The 14438-nt window shown below is 32.5% G+C and overlaps 2 protein-coding genes across 2 annotated transcripts; both read right to left on the bottom strand.

Moving 5' to 3' along the window:
• Positions 1 to 416: 416 nt before the first annotated feature.
• On the bottom strand, positions 417 to 5275 carry LOC142534207 (26S proteasome non-ATPase regulatory subunit 7 homolog A-like). Its single transcript, XM_075641141.1, has 10 exons — positions 4980 to 5275; positions 4052 to 4144; positions 3884 to 3965; positions 2538 to 2634; positions 2353 to 2428; positions 2111 to 2169; positions 1823 to 1945; positions 1491 to 1548; positions 1306 to 1391; positions 417 to 798 (listed from the first exon to the last, which is right to left on the bottom strand). The coding sequence occupies exons 1-10, from the start codon at positions 5164 to 5166 to the stop codon at positions 727 to 729; spliced, it is 933 nt and encodes a 310-aa protein (XP_075497256.1). The 5' UTR covers positions 5167 to 5275; the 3' UTR covers positions 417 to 726.
• Positions 5276 to 7579: 2304 nt separating this feature from the next.
• On the bottom strand, positions 7580 to 8562 carry LOC142534225 (WUSCHEL-related homeobox 5-like). The gene is made up of 2 exons (XM_075641157.1): positions 8205 to 8562; positions 7580 to 7826 (listed from the first exon to the last, which is right to left on the bottom strand). Exons 1-2 carry the CDS (start codon positions 8560 to 8562, stop codon positions 7630 to 7632), a joined length of 555 nt encoding a protein of 184 aa, XP_075497272.1. The 3' UTR covers positions 7580 to 7629.
• Between the last annotated feature and the right edge of the window lie 5876 nt (positions 8563 to 14438).

Here is a 14438-nt window from a genome sequence, read left to right as displayed (position 1 = left end):
TGCATGCCTTTTCCCTTGCATTTGGTTCCATTTTCTATCCATTGATTAATTAATTGTTTGCCTTGGAAGTAATTGATGACTTGTGGTTTTGTTTTTGTTTTTGTTTTTGGCCAACTGGAATGTGGACAACAATGATCTTGTTAGTACGACACTATTCTGCCGGTTGAGAGTATTTTTTTATGACATTTGTCATTATTTATTCTTGTAATTAGTATGTTAGTTAAGATAGTTTTTGAAGGAAAGAAATACCTGCTTGGATATTATAGCCAACGGCTACAATCTACTTGATGCGAAGATGTAAATTAACTCTCCAAAAGATTCTACCATCTAATCCGGACAATAAAAAACAAACCACCAAAGAGAGACGAGCAAAGAAAATGAAGAAAACGAAAGAGAGAAATTAAATTGAATCAGCGATATTCAATCAATGAATTTACCGGGACACCATTTTCTGAAGCAAGTGTAGCATCTAATTCAGAAAGCTACCGTATATTCAGTTACAAAGTTAAGTGCCATATATGAATACAAGTTCAAAATCCCATTACCCCATGATCTACAAAGTCGATGTATGTTATCAACGCCAAAATCATGAAACGCGGAAGACTAGAGTGAAACCCGTTACCATATTTGATCATGGTGTAGCTGAAATGTAAATTTGAATCTTGGAACTCCCATTTTGCTACAAGATTGTAATCACAAACGAAATCTCGCGCAGGAATTTGATACTCAGCTACCTGCAGCAGCAGGAACAGCGACTGGCTTTGAATCTTCTGCCTTTTCGTGTTCTTTGTTAAGCATCTGCAATCAGTTTTCCAAAATGTCAAGCTCACAAGTTTTATACAATTAGCATACAGCAACCCGTTACCATATTTGATCATGGTGTAGCTTGAAGTTGGGGGCAAGTAAGAAACCATTCTCTCTTGATAAGGTTTTAAGCTAGGCTCCTGAAGAAAACCTAGGAAGATCAGACTAGAAATCTGCAGAAGAACACCCCCATGCCAGTATCTTTGTTTTAATTTAATTTCGCATATAACTAGTAGGTTTGTATAATAACTCCTCGGTTCCGTATTGCAGTAGTTGTATTCCTCTTTCAATCAATTAATCAAATAACTGTCTAAACTATGCAAAAGCCACAACCACAAAATTCACATCTGTCTTAGGCTTCATGCAGCCTACAACCCAATCAGAATCCCAGACCAGAAATCTGCGGTAAAACACCCCCATGCCAGTATCAATTTATTTTAATGGATTTTAAAAGTTAATGTTCTTACAAAAAAGACTAAACAAGAAAGCAGACCATCTCACCTTGTTGTTGATCAAATTATGAAGAGCAATCACACTTCTGATGAGGGATGAAAGATATATGACCAACATCATATCATTTGTTTTCACTGTAGAGAGGAAGCATATTAATGATTTTACTAAAGAAAGAATCAATTGATTACTTGTTAAATAAAATTAAAAAAAAAATTGGCGTCCTACTGTCTTACCTGCAAAAGCTTTAATTAATTCAGACACGTTCAGATTAGGGAGTAGGTTGAACACATCCTGCAGAAGTTTAGTAACATATCAAGATATACAAAATAATTTCGATGTGGAAGAGCAGCAAGACATAAAAATTTCTGAGAGTCGGACAACTTGAAAATTATATCATGGGCCAGAATGACACCAAGGCACCACTTATTCAAGCAATATGGAATAACGTAACAAGAACAAATAAACAAAGACCAAAATGAACTAAACATTCATCAACAATAACACCAAAGGAAAGATTCAAGTGCTCGCTCAATAAATAACAGTAATGAAAAATGAAAAGTGATACCTGGAGATGGTAGAGGATTTCGTGGTTTAATGGGAGCTTCCCCTCAATGACAAGGTCCAGATAGTCCCGGATTTCTTTTAATCGTGCATCCAACCCCTTCAAAGCAGAAAGTTTTCCAGTGACCTGCACATGAAAATGATTTATAAGATTCTTATTTCCTTCGGTTATTCAACAGAATGGCATAAATTAACATTTTATTAAATAAATAAAAAAAATTAAGGTTGTAATAGATTCCATTGTTTCTCTAGAAAAGTATATACACTAAATGATGAAGGGTGTTAAGACAACCTCTGTAGCAAGGGTGCTGATAGTTGTGTCCTTCACATCCCTTAACAAGTGCTCAACTCCTATCATAAGCAGGATATAAGTGGGATTAGAAACCAGTTTACATGGAGTAAAAAACCTAAATTTACCATGTTCAAAATCCAACGGGAAAAGATCCCAAAGACATCAAGCCCGATGTTAAGTGTGGGAAAATGGAAAAAAGAAAGGTCTTTAATTAAATTAATAACTTTTATGATATACCATACCAATTTCTTCAACTTCATGAGCGGCAATTTCCGAAGGAACATGCACAAACACCTTCTGGCTTTTTTGCGTGGCATTCTGCATATTACAAATAAAAATCTTAAGAAAACCGTATTCTCCCCAATATTGTTGCCCCTTCGGAAAAGTGGAAAAGGACACAAACATGTCAGATATATCTTCAAGATACCTCTTTAACCTCCTCGACCGCAAAATAGGCCTTAGTTGGTATCCCATGCTCTTTTGGCTGAACATCAATAATGACTAACACGGGAGTTGGCACATAGCTTTATAACATGAAGAAATAGCGAATATTATTGAAATAGTCACGTATTAGAATAGAAAATACCATGATATACTATGACTCAAAACAAAGAGCATTGGAAAACACAGGTGCGGTAAAAGAAAATGATTGACTGTCGTAAGTAAGAGAAGGATGAAACATGAGCAAAAAATTTGATTTGGTTACTGTTCAAAATGTAGTCAAATGGCCAACATTAACCAAGATCGGACCAAAGGTGAACGAGTAGGAAAAACATCTGAATAAGATATTGTTTTTAACACGTGAAAAGAAAACTTAGAAAAAGAAAGCAAACCAATAAGAAGCACAACGGAAATTCCAGAGTTACCCAGAGTAATCTATTTCTAATAGGACTATTAAGCTCCACAACACAAATAAAAATATGTCGAGGTTAATCACATAATCATGAACTATCAGAAAGCATCATTGGCAAGATTACAATATTTTGAGAGAAAGTAACAGCTGTGATCGATGATGCTTCAGAAAAATCATAATGTATTTTCTCTAGGGTGTTCAGTATAAGTTTATTTCGCAGATGTCACATCATCTTTACATGAATTATGCTACCACTAGCTCCTCATCAAACTTAAATTTTGTTTTTACAATCACCCAAAACCTCTTCAGAAACAGTAAGGATAACACTAATATCAGGCATCACCACAGAATACACGTGGCTAGGAAAATATTTACAGATACAGCAGCTCAGGTAGAAACAAGCCTCCAAGAGAGAAAGTTATTGTCATGGTATCCTAGAAATAGAACAAACTTGGGGAAAGGAGAAATTTAATGAATGATGCATAATTCACCGAGTTACCAAAGAAATGATGAGAATATTTGAAAGAGTGAAAAATTAAACGCAAAACTGCTGATGCTGGACACAAGGGGTTTCAACAGGGATTCCACATATCATCATAAATATTCTATTGGTCAGATCAAGCAGTTTCCATCTCGGCACTGATGGACGAAGCAAGGACTTGCCACATATAGGCCATGTTTGCATATTACATTCAAGACGGCACTCTAATATATTCTAAAAACAAGCTTTTGAACATTTTTAGATACGCAAAGCATCTTCTACAGTATGCCACATTTAAATTGTTTAAACTCCATGTCTGTTTTTGTAGCATACATGGAAACAACATCCGGAAATTGCCAAGAATACAGATCTGTTAATCAAACACTTCCTATTTAAAGAAAGAATAAACCTATGTTGCTCGAGAAGGCAGAAATCTTACTCATTAAAAAGCCCATGAACAGATAGGTCATTCTCCCTGAGCTTGGGACCAGTGCTATACCAGCCAACCACATGCTCCTTTGCTGACATGTTTTATAAATCAATCAAGTTAAAATTAGGACTCAAAAAGTGGCTAAATAAGAATTTGGGATAATGGTAAATCACATACCGTTAATTCTTCTGAACATGGAAAACATTGACTCGTGGTAGTTATGGTCAAGAAACCAAATGCTCGGGTCCCGATCTTCTTCTTCAAATGGAACTGCATATATCATCCAAATGGAAATTTATTGGGAAAGCAAGGAAAAATTCAACTCGGGACAAAATTTACCCTACTAGAATTGGAAGATCATTTAGGACTGACAAAATTTGAAGATTCCAGCAAATCAAACATTCCTTACGTTTTAAATTTTTCCATACCTTCTCAAAACTCAACATTGCAAATTTACTACAAGTATACTAACATTTGTTTAGCAAGATTGTGTTTGAGAGAGAGCGAGACTGAAGAAAATAAATAGATAATTTGATACATAGACAAAAAGACCCGAGATCTAACATTAAGTCAGTAACCTATGTCTTGCTGAATCTAATCGAACCCTAATCTTAAAATTTGGACAAAATTACATAATTGACATTTCCCAATGTCGATCAAATGCATGTATAGTCGGAAGCACGATCATTTCAACACAACACAACACAACCAATAAAAATGTAGAGAAAGTTCCGTCTTGAGCAATATAACACTCTTGCAATGACACGTTCCTGGTTTCAGTTTCAGACCTTGATGACTAAGGAACTCCCTTACTTTTTCCCCACTAACTATTAAATGATGTTATGGAAGCTAATCCCATAAAGTACAATTCTCTTCAGATTCCTAACCGCAGCTACCGATCCGATTATTCTACTTACCTTTCCTCAAAAGTGTGAACACACCCCAAAACTTAAACCCTAAACAATACCCAGCGAAAGCAATTATCATCTTCCGAATGCGACCCTACAAGTTGCCATAAAACAATTCTTCCAACAAATTGAAATTCAACAAAAATAAAAATTCAACAGTCTATAGCGAGAAAAAGGATCAGATCTGAAACACCGACCGGCGTAGCTGTTGGTTACATCAACCGTGCCCTTAAAGGAAGAGCCAAGAAGAACTCCGACGACACGCTTCCTGGTATCACGCGCCACGCGATTGTAGTGGTCGACGATGCTCAGCAGCACCAGTGGGTGCACCACCACCTTCTCAATCGGCCGCGACGATATCTGCTGAGATTTTATCACGTCCATTTCTCGCGATTCTCACTTCTCGTCTCTTCTTCTCTAACTTTTTAGGGCTTTTAGGGGGATATCTGGTTTCGATTTCTTGGGCGGAAAGCTCTGTTGTTTCTTACCCTTGGACGATAGTTATGGACGCCGATTCTTCTTTGGGTCACCAGGCCCAAATAAAATTTGTTTGTCAGCAGGCCGAGCCTAAATATACCAACTTATTTGAAGTGCTTACAATTTTATTTACGGGAGGAAACTTGAAATGGGGATAGTATACTTGATTTTTTTAAGTTCGAGTTCGAGTTCTGAGCTTTTTTAAATCCAAGAAATATTTCGGGATGAATATGGAGATACTATCTTCGTCCTTGAACTCGTTCCCAAAAAAATATTAATAATAATATTAATATTAATATTAATATCAGTAAATTATTGTTATTATTGATATTAATATTCTCATTAATAATATTATAATAATAATAAATTGGCAAAAATTTGTGTGAGACGGTCTCACGGGTCGTATTTTATGAGACAGATCTCTTATTTGGGTCATCCATAAAAAATATTATTTTTTATGCTAAGAATATTACTTTTTATTGTGAATATCGGTAGTGTTGACTCGTCTCACAGATAAAGATTCGTGGGACTGTCTCACAAGAGACCTACTCTAATAAATTTTGGTTTGTAGATTATCCAAACGGGTCCCACCCCATCCATTAATATTTTTGAAATAAAGAGGAATTAATGTTCAAGATTTCCCGAATCCAAAAAAAGAGATCAAGACGGGTACAAAGGTGAGGATAAAATTCGGAGACAGACATAGTAAATCCACCCCGTCCCGCTCTATTGACATCCATATTTCTTTGTAATTGTTCACGTCTTTCTACTAGTTTTTAACTTTTTTTTATCAAATTATATCTTAAAACTATTATATTTATGCTTATAAACATAGAATATATAAATATAATAAATACTCAAACGATATTTGACTGGAAAAAAATATATTCCTATATTATTAAAATTTGCGCAAAAAATACTAAAAAAATATATTTTGTATTAAATTTAACCGTAAAATATATTAATCACTTTTCAGCACTTGCTAGTTTTCCATTACAGAAAAAATTTGTAATTTCAATTTTGTAAGTTGGTTATTTTGAGTTAGTCTCGTAATTTACCAATGTTTGGTTTACATGCATTGACTTGGATTTTTTTGTTTTGATCTTTTTTTGTCCGAAACCACTAAAACCACCAAATATTATTTATTTGACACCGATAATATTCTACGTAACTCATGTGACAATAATAAACCTTATATTGTATACATTAAAATATACATAAACAAAAATTGAAGTATTGATAATCGTTTTGCTCTATTTTTTCTTTTAATTTTTGGTTAGATTAATTTTAGATTGAGTAATATGATTTTAATTCTTGTCACACGTACCGCGAAGAAAATAATAAGTACCAAAAAAATAATATTCGATGAGTTTAGTATTTTCGGGCATATAAAGAACCAAAACCAAAAAAAAAAAATCATGTATGAAAACCAAACTTTTACAAATTATAGGACAAAAATTCAATAAAGATAAACTTCCTGACTACAATTATAATTATCCTACATTAACTAAGTTAGCTATTTTGTGCATTTATTTCAAATTAAAACATTTATACTCAAATTATTTCATATTTTATATTATTTTATAGTCATTTTCAAAACTGTATTATATAGAAAAGCTTATTGTTTTGTTAATATATATATATATATATATATATATATATATATATATATATATATATATTATGTATTAACGAAATGGTTCTACAATAAGTCATCAAATAATTTCATAAGAAATAATTATAATATTCTTTAAAGAAAATGATTTGCTTTGAACAAGTATTCCTTGTGCGTAGTTTGTTAACTAATTATTAAGATACAAATTATAACAATAAAATTTATAACTAATGAATTTATGCCAACTCAAGCCTTCTTATAGTATTCCAAAGCATCCGCAAGAAGTTAAAAGTGTAGAATGGTAATCAAGCTAATTATAGGATCACAAAAATTCTGGTGAGACGGTTTTACAGATCAATATTGTGAGACATATATTCTATTTGGGTCATCCATGAAAAAAATATTAATTTTTATTGTAAATATAGACAGAATTAACTCATCTCACAAATAAAGATTATTGAGATCGTCTTATAAAAAATCTATTTTTACAAGACTAATATAATAATAAAACCTTTTGTTATAGCTTCCAAACAATATGATGCATATTTAACCAAAAGTCACATACCACTAATACAACAAATCAGAACTACCAATAAACCTAGCTATAGTAAATTTTCCATATTTCTTGGGTAACTTTTTGAAAACCCTAATTTAAAACAACTCCAATTGTCTCATAAACTAACTCTTGAAAACCTATGCCAGAATATCAGCTGTTGAGAGCCATATGGGATCATATTCGAAGTTTTTTACGAGTCCTAAACGAAACTTAATCGGAGATCCAACGTGGGATGATCCATTTCTGCGTAGGTGATCAACTTCGAATTCTCCTTGCAAACATCCCGAAATAATCTGATCCTTTCGGAACCGGTTGTTTCATTGAAGGAGTTCAATGGGAAGAGTTGTAAAGTTTCTCTCACTCTTTCCGGCTCTGAAACTTTATTTGTCTCTGAACCTGTATAGTAATTAATCACATAGTAAAAGAACCTTAATTTACCTTGTGAAGATAGAACATGCATGCTTGAAGAAGAAGAAGAAGAAGAAGAATGTTTTTCTGCAAATATAAAGAAAAAGATTTCATATTTTGTCTCTCAACTATATATATCGTTCGAAAAATTTAACTGATCCGCCAACTTTATTTTAGTATTGATTTTGATCCAAATAATTTGATTGAAAGTAATAACTTTATGTATTTTTCATCCACAATCTGTTGGTGATTTCCAAAAAGTATATCAGACATATGCATACATACATACATACACACATGAAATTCATAATTTTAGCTAGAACTTAAGTGAGCTAATTTGGCATGAAAGAATGAATGGAAGCTTACCTTTTGCAGTTGAAACCTTAACGTAATTAATATCAGTAGTAGTGATTTCATGGTTTGCTTGATCTTCAACCAAAACCCTGCGGCGTTTCTGTCTCTCCCTGGCCTTGTGGTTTTGGAACCAATAAAACACATTCTTGCTCTCGATTTTTCCATAGAAACTGAGCTGCGAAGATATCTTCTGGATCTGATCGGTGCTTGGGGTTCGAAGCCCTGACCTGAACAGATCCGTCAGAACTTTAACTTGTTCGCTTGTCGGGTTCCACCGCCCACACTTGGTCCCTGTCCCACCTCCGCCGCCGCCTCCAGAGTGACCGCCGCCGGGAGGATGAATGCATATGTTGCTCGAGTACTCGTCCATTTTAAGTGTAATTTTTGTGAATCTTGATCAGAATTTTCTTATAGAAGATACAAGGGTTTGTTTCCAACTCTGGTACAAGTGAGTTTCAGTAATCAGCGTACTTATAAACACATATCACTAACTAGGACATCTCAATTATTGGATTTTTTTAAGTTTAAATCTTGTATTGGTAACAGATGAATAATATATTTTGTACTTACTCAAAAACCAATACATATATATCTTTTGTATATCTATCTATCTATCTATCTATATATATATATGTATATATGACAATGCACACACCTCTAACAGAAACTCTTGATGATATTTCAATTTTCAAGAAAAGAAACATGTATTTTGTCAAAAAAAAGAGAGAGAAAAAAAGGAGAATATATAGACACATGTTAAAAGAAGAGAATTTTTTTTGAGTAAACGTAAATTGTTGATTGAAAATGATAACAACTAAATAATTATAACTAAGCAGGAGGTTAACTATCTTCATCAAATATGAATTCTTGTTATATGATAATTATCTAACTATAAATAAAATAACATGAGAACTTAATGTATTTTTAAACCAAATTTCTACGATAAAATTTAGAATTAATTTAACTTGAGACATGATCCAAGTCACAACAACTGATCACTTCGATTCGCCAAGAAAATATACATGTATTCTTGGCCAAGTTAATAAATTATTGTTATTACTATTTAATATTATTCTTGAAGATCATACATATCACGTAAGTTCATGTTAAAAAGCAGTAAAAGACTCTGGCTATGTGACAGTAGTGCATTGAATTTAGGGAATGCGAGAAAAATGATGAATATTTGATGGGATTGTTTATATGTATGTATACATTTGTGTGTCTACGTGTGTGTGTATATAATTTTTGCTTGGTTTTTTGTGTTGAATGGGAGATAGAGATGCACAAAAGCTGCCACTGTTCAAAGTTTTGAGCCCAGAGCAGACAAAGAGGAGTCTCCTAGAATTTTCTGCATTAAAAATTCATTATTAATATTCATAAGTAAATTATAAATTTTATTTTATTTCAAGAAAAGAAAACTATACGTTTGCATCTCCATTTCTAGAATAATATATAGAAATTCTCATATGCATTAGTAGTTTTTAATTTATTTTAACCATTTCCAATTCGTTTAGTACTGTCAATCATGTTGTTCCATATTATTTTTTTATTATTGCACTCAGATTGAATATGATATAGTTTTTTATTCTCTCCATAAGTTAAAAAGTGATCGTTCTCAACTGGGACTAAAAAAAGGTCCCATATTACTGTATTATATGACAAAAACTTATTATTATGAATATCGGTAGGTTACCATATTACTTTTTATTATGAATATCGATAGGGTTGACCCGTCTCACAGATAAAAATTCGTGAGACCGTCTCACAAGAGACCTACTCATATTATATTATATGTTTTTAGATAAATATTAAAGGAAATGCAACAGAGAACAAATATAATTAATAGGGGTGAAAATATATACATCTATATATACACACATATATATATAGCCGCATTCATTTTTTGTGTGTTCAATTTCAATTTTATTTTCGAAAAAAAAAAATGATGTGAGAATATATGCCTCAACTACACCACGATCATAAAATTTCCAATAACAGAAACCGATTATGTAAAGGATTCATTGGATTTCACGCTTGTTATAAATGAAAATGATAACAATTTCGGTAATATGTAAATAATAAATTACAGCACTAATTAGAAAGAAAAAAAAAAGCAGTGGATTATCTCCTGTTGTTTCCTCAAATTGAAGTATTAATTGGAAATTGCAATATCGCATGCATACTTTGTTCTACTTTGTTCGGAACATTTTCAGCTCTCTATGGGTCTTCTCTCATAAATAGACACGTATTGCGCCTTCTCTCTCACGAGCTTTCTCATGGTCATTATTTATTTAATATCTTCACCCGTGGAAAATGGGTTCATTTCATTTCCCCCAACACTCGGTACCAAAACTCTAGGAATCTAGTTATTTAAGCTTGGAGATCCTGAGTTCAAGTGTTGGGGAGGCGAAAGAAACCACTTTTCAATGGTGTGATATTCTATGAATGATTACACATGGGAAATCTCGTCATAGAGAGGGACGCCTAGGCGTATGGTGGCGATGTTTGACAAGAGTTGCGAGTTTTCATGAATCTTTATCATCAAAAGGTGTCTCTTAGCCACATTTTCGATATTTGTGACTTAAATATCAATCGATCTGAATGAACTAACACAATGAGAGACAACACGATATTAACTTTAAAATGATCAAACAAAGAAAGAGCATTTGCATTTATTTTGAATTTCTTCTTCTTCTTTCTTCTCAAAAGGAAGTTTGATTCATTTTCTGGATATGAAACATATGATTTGTAATGCTACTATCACAAGTTGGATGTCGTTGTATATTGAGAGACGGTTATCAAATCCCGTGAGCGACATGTGCAGGACAAATTCGCCTTAAGGATAAAGAGTTCTCTCTTGCCTGAACTTCAAAGTTGCTAACATATTTTTTGAGTTTTGTTCTTCAAATTGCAAATCCAATGAAGATGTTCTTTGAGAATGTGGCCTGGAATAATCCAAGCCGCATGAGAGGTACCTAAAAGCCTCATGTTATACAGAGGAGGCACCTAAGGCCCTCTCTACACCCAGAATTTTCCAAGGTGTGAGGGAGGTGCAGCTCTCGTTAAGCGGCGCCTAGGTGTTTGGCGGTGCAGCTTGATAAGAGTTGCAAGTTTTTATGGATCTTTGTCACCAAAAGGTGTATCTTAGTCACATTTTTTAGATTTATAACTTAAATTCCTATCAATCAGAATGAATTAAGACAATGAGACAACATAACATCAACTTTGAGAGGATTAAACAAAATAAGAGCATTTGCATTTACTTCGAATTTCTTCTTTCTTCTCAAAAAGAGTTTGTTTCATTTTCTAGTGATAGAACTTGTAATTTGTAGTGCACAAGTTGGAAGTCTTTGTATCTTGAGAGACGATTGTCATATCTTATTAGTACCATGTGCGAGATAAATTCATTTTAAAAGAAAAAAAAAATTTATCTTTCCTCGACTTCGAATTTGCTAACATACTTTTTGAGTTTTGTTGTCTTCGGGTTACAGATTCAATAAAGATGTTCTTGGAGAATCCACACCAACATTGACATCTATATATGTATAGGAAGATTAGATTGAATTTATTAAAGATATTGTTTGAGTGAGTAGCCAAAAATTCAAAATATAATATATCACAAAACCTCCTATAAGACAATTTCACGTGTCAATTTTGTAAGACGGATCTCTAACCCGACCTGATCCGACTTATGAAAAATTTAATTTTCATGTCAAAATATTATTTTTCATTGTAAATATGAATCGGATCGACTTACATGAGATATACTATATATGTACATTCCTACTCAACCTTTGAATTAATTCAAAAATTGATTTCTAGTAGAGTAAAAATAACCATATATACCTAAAAAAAAAATCAATCTACAAAATATTCATGATTAGGGGTGAGCGTCGGTCGGTTCGGTTCAGTTCTACTCTACCAAGACTTGATTTTTTTGTTTTGAAAATATTTAGTATGAAACTATTCATTTTTTTTAATACGGTCCGGTTTTTCGGTCGATTATATACGGTTTTAGTAATTAATTTAACTTACTATGTCTGACTGAAATATTAGTTTTAGAAACAAAGAAAAATAACACTAAATTAAAATATTTATGAGTTTGCATCTAGAATAAACAATACTACAATTTTGTTTAGAACTAATATTAATATAATACATCATTTGATTACTGCAATACAAAATATAGACTCAATGACAATAAAACATAAATTTTTCAGATATCAAATAAGTAATTCCGATAATTAAATAAGATAACTTGTCACTATTAAATATAAAAATATACTTATCAAGGCTCAAATGCATGGTACATAATTAATAAAACATGAGTAAATTATTAAATGCCCAAATATATGGCGCATATTTTATAAAAATCTAATTTTTAGCATTTAATTAAATATTTTCGATATGTTTGATTTTTTCGTTTTTTCGGTTCGATCGATTTTTCGGTTCGAAAAACCAAAAAAACCAAACTGTTTAAACCAAAATTTTCGATTCGATCGATTTTTTCGGTTTTAACTTAATTACGTCCACCCCTGTCAACGACTAGTCGAAGAGAGCTAGACAAGCCCTAATAAACAAACGTGATGGCCTAACTCAATTCTTGACAACAATCCCTTTTAAAATTCTCTAAATATATATACATCTCATGCATGCGTTTCTTGGATAGATTTCTTTAAAAAAGTTTAGCCGGTCAAGTTTCTTGGATTAATTGAAAATAAATCTACCTTTATGAATTATATATAATAATTAATCAAAGAACTCGAAGTAATTATAAGTATATTAAGCTAAGCTAAGAGCCTAAGACAGGAAGCAATGGACATTAGAAAAGCCAATTTGGTCCCCCTTTTGGTTGGTCATGTGTTGTCTCAATCTCTTTATCAAATCTCAAATTTTGGTGGCTTTATGTCGCCTAGTTTGTGTCCCCATTACCCCTTAAAAGGAGGGGATTAATTTAATTTAATTCAATTTATCCAACAATTTTTTTTTTACTAACACAGTCAACGAGTTTCAGTATCCATGTCAGTCAGTAATTTGTGATCACTAAACTCCAACTAGGATCAAAATACAATGTCTACTTTTGACTTTCATCAATAAATTTCTTGTTTGCCACTGATTTTTCATGCATTTGGCATATATATATATATGACCGAGCGCTTGTCGCTTTACCAAAATCTATAGCTAGTAGTAATGGTGCAACTCAAATCTTTTAAATCGTACAGCAGCTCAAGCACTACGATTCGATCGCAACTCAAATCTATAGCTAGTAGTAATGAAGTTATTAGCATGGATCATATTAAACTATGTAATTTATGGATATTGGTCATTCTCATAACAGGGGAAAATTCAAAATAATCCAATTTTCACCTTAAGTTAGCGAGAGGCCTATTAAAAAAAACCCAGAAAAAAGAGCATGAACAACAGGAAGAAGACGATGAGGCAATTAATTATTTATCTTTGAAATTCCAGAATTAATAAAGATTTGCTTCCACTTTGATAATAATTTTACACAAATTCCTAATGTTATATTATTATTATTATAACCATAAATAAGATAGATGGGCACATGATTTTATAATAATTAAGAAATTCCACCAGCCAATTTGTTGTGCGTGCTTTCCACAAGTCCCGAGAATGTTTGGATTCTCTATAAATAAATTCCCTATTATACTAATCAACTCACTCGTCCCTTTGTGCTTGGCTATGCATTTTGCAGCCTTCAAATAAATAAACAATTATCACTTATTCGACTTGCATCGCAAATAACTTCAGATCGATATACCAATTAATTAGTACCAACTCAGTTCTTATGAAGTTTTTTCACTTTACACTTTATCATGTAAGAGAAACTCCTTCTCACGCATAAGAGTTATGTTCGATAAATATTCATCGTTAGATACATTTCTTAAGATAATACGGAAAAAATTCGTAAATTTCTTCAAATCTCCTGCCTATTTTGTTCATCACTGACTTGTATATCTGTAAGACAACCTTGCATGCAGCTTGTAATGACTTTTATTCAATTTTTTTGACGAAAAGTTATACAAGAAACCTGACTGTTGAATCAAACAAAAAGCATTGAAATCGGCAGGTGCAAAGTGCAAACTATAGGTAGAAAGTTTGAGTATTGAGGTTTGAAAGAAACATTCGAAAATTTTCAAATATGAGATTCGTCTTAAGGATAAAAATATAATGAGGCTCTAGCAATGAGTGACTTGTTTCGATTGTGCTCAAGTCTGAGCCTGC

This window comes from Primulina tabacum, unplaced genomic scaffold (assembly GCF_025594145.1).
Source record: "Primulina tabacum isolate GXHZ01 unplaced genomic scaffold, ASM2559414v2 Contig429, whole genome shotgun sequence".
Taxonomy (NCBI): Eukaryota; Viridiplantae; Streptophyta; class Magnoliopsida; order Lamiales; family Gesneriaceae; genus Primulina; species Primulina tabacum.
Note: the sequence above shows the minus strand (reverse complement) of the source record. Positions and strands in the feature narration are given on the sequence as shown.

Excerpts from the sequence above, each read along its gene's own strand:
- LOC142534225 (XM_075641157.1), bottom strand. The coding sequence starts at position 8,562 with ATGGACGAGTACTCGAGCAACATATGCATTCATCCTCCCGGCGGCGGT. Across the intron at positions 7,827-8,204 it reads TAAGGTTTCAACTGCAAAAG|GTTCAGAGACAAATAAAGTT; the intron begins GTAAGCTTCCAT and ends ATTACTATACAG.
- LOC142534207 (XM_075641141.1), bottom strand. The coding sequence starts at position 5,166 with ATGGACGTGATAAAATCTCAGCAGATATCGTCGCGGCCGATTGAGAAG. Across the intron at positions 3,966-4,051 it reads CATGTTCAGAAGAATTAACG|CAAAGGAGCATGTGGTTGGC; the intron begins GTATGTGATTTA and ends AAAACATGTCAG. Across the intron at positions 2,635-3,883 it reads GTTCATGGGCTTTTTAATGA|CTATGTGCCAACTCCCGTGT; the intron begins GTAAGATTTCTG and ends CATGTTATAAAG.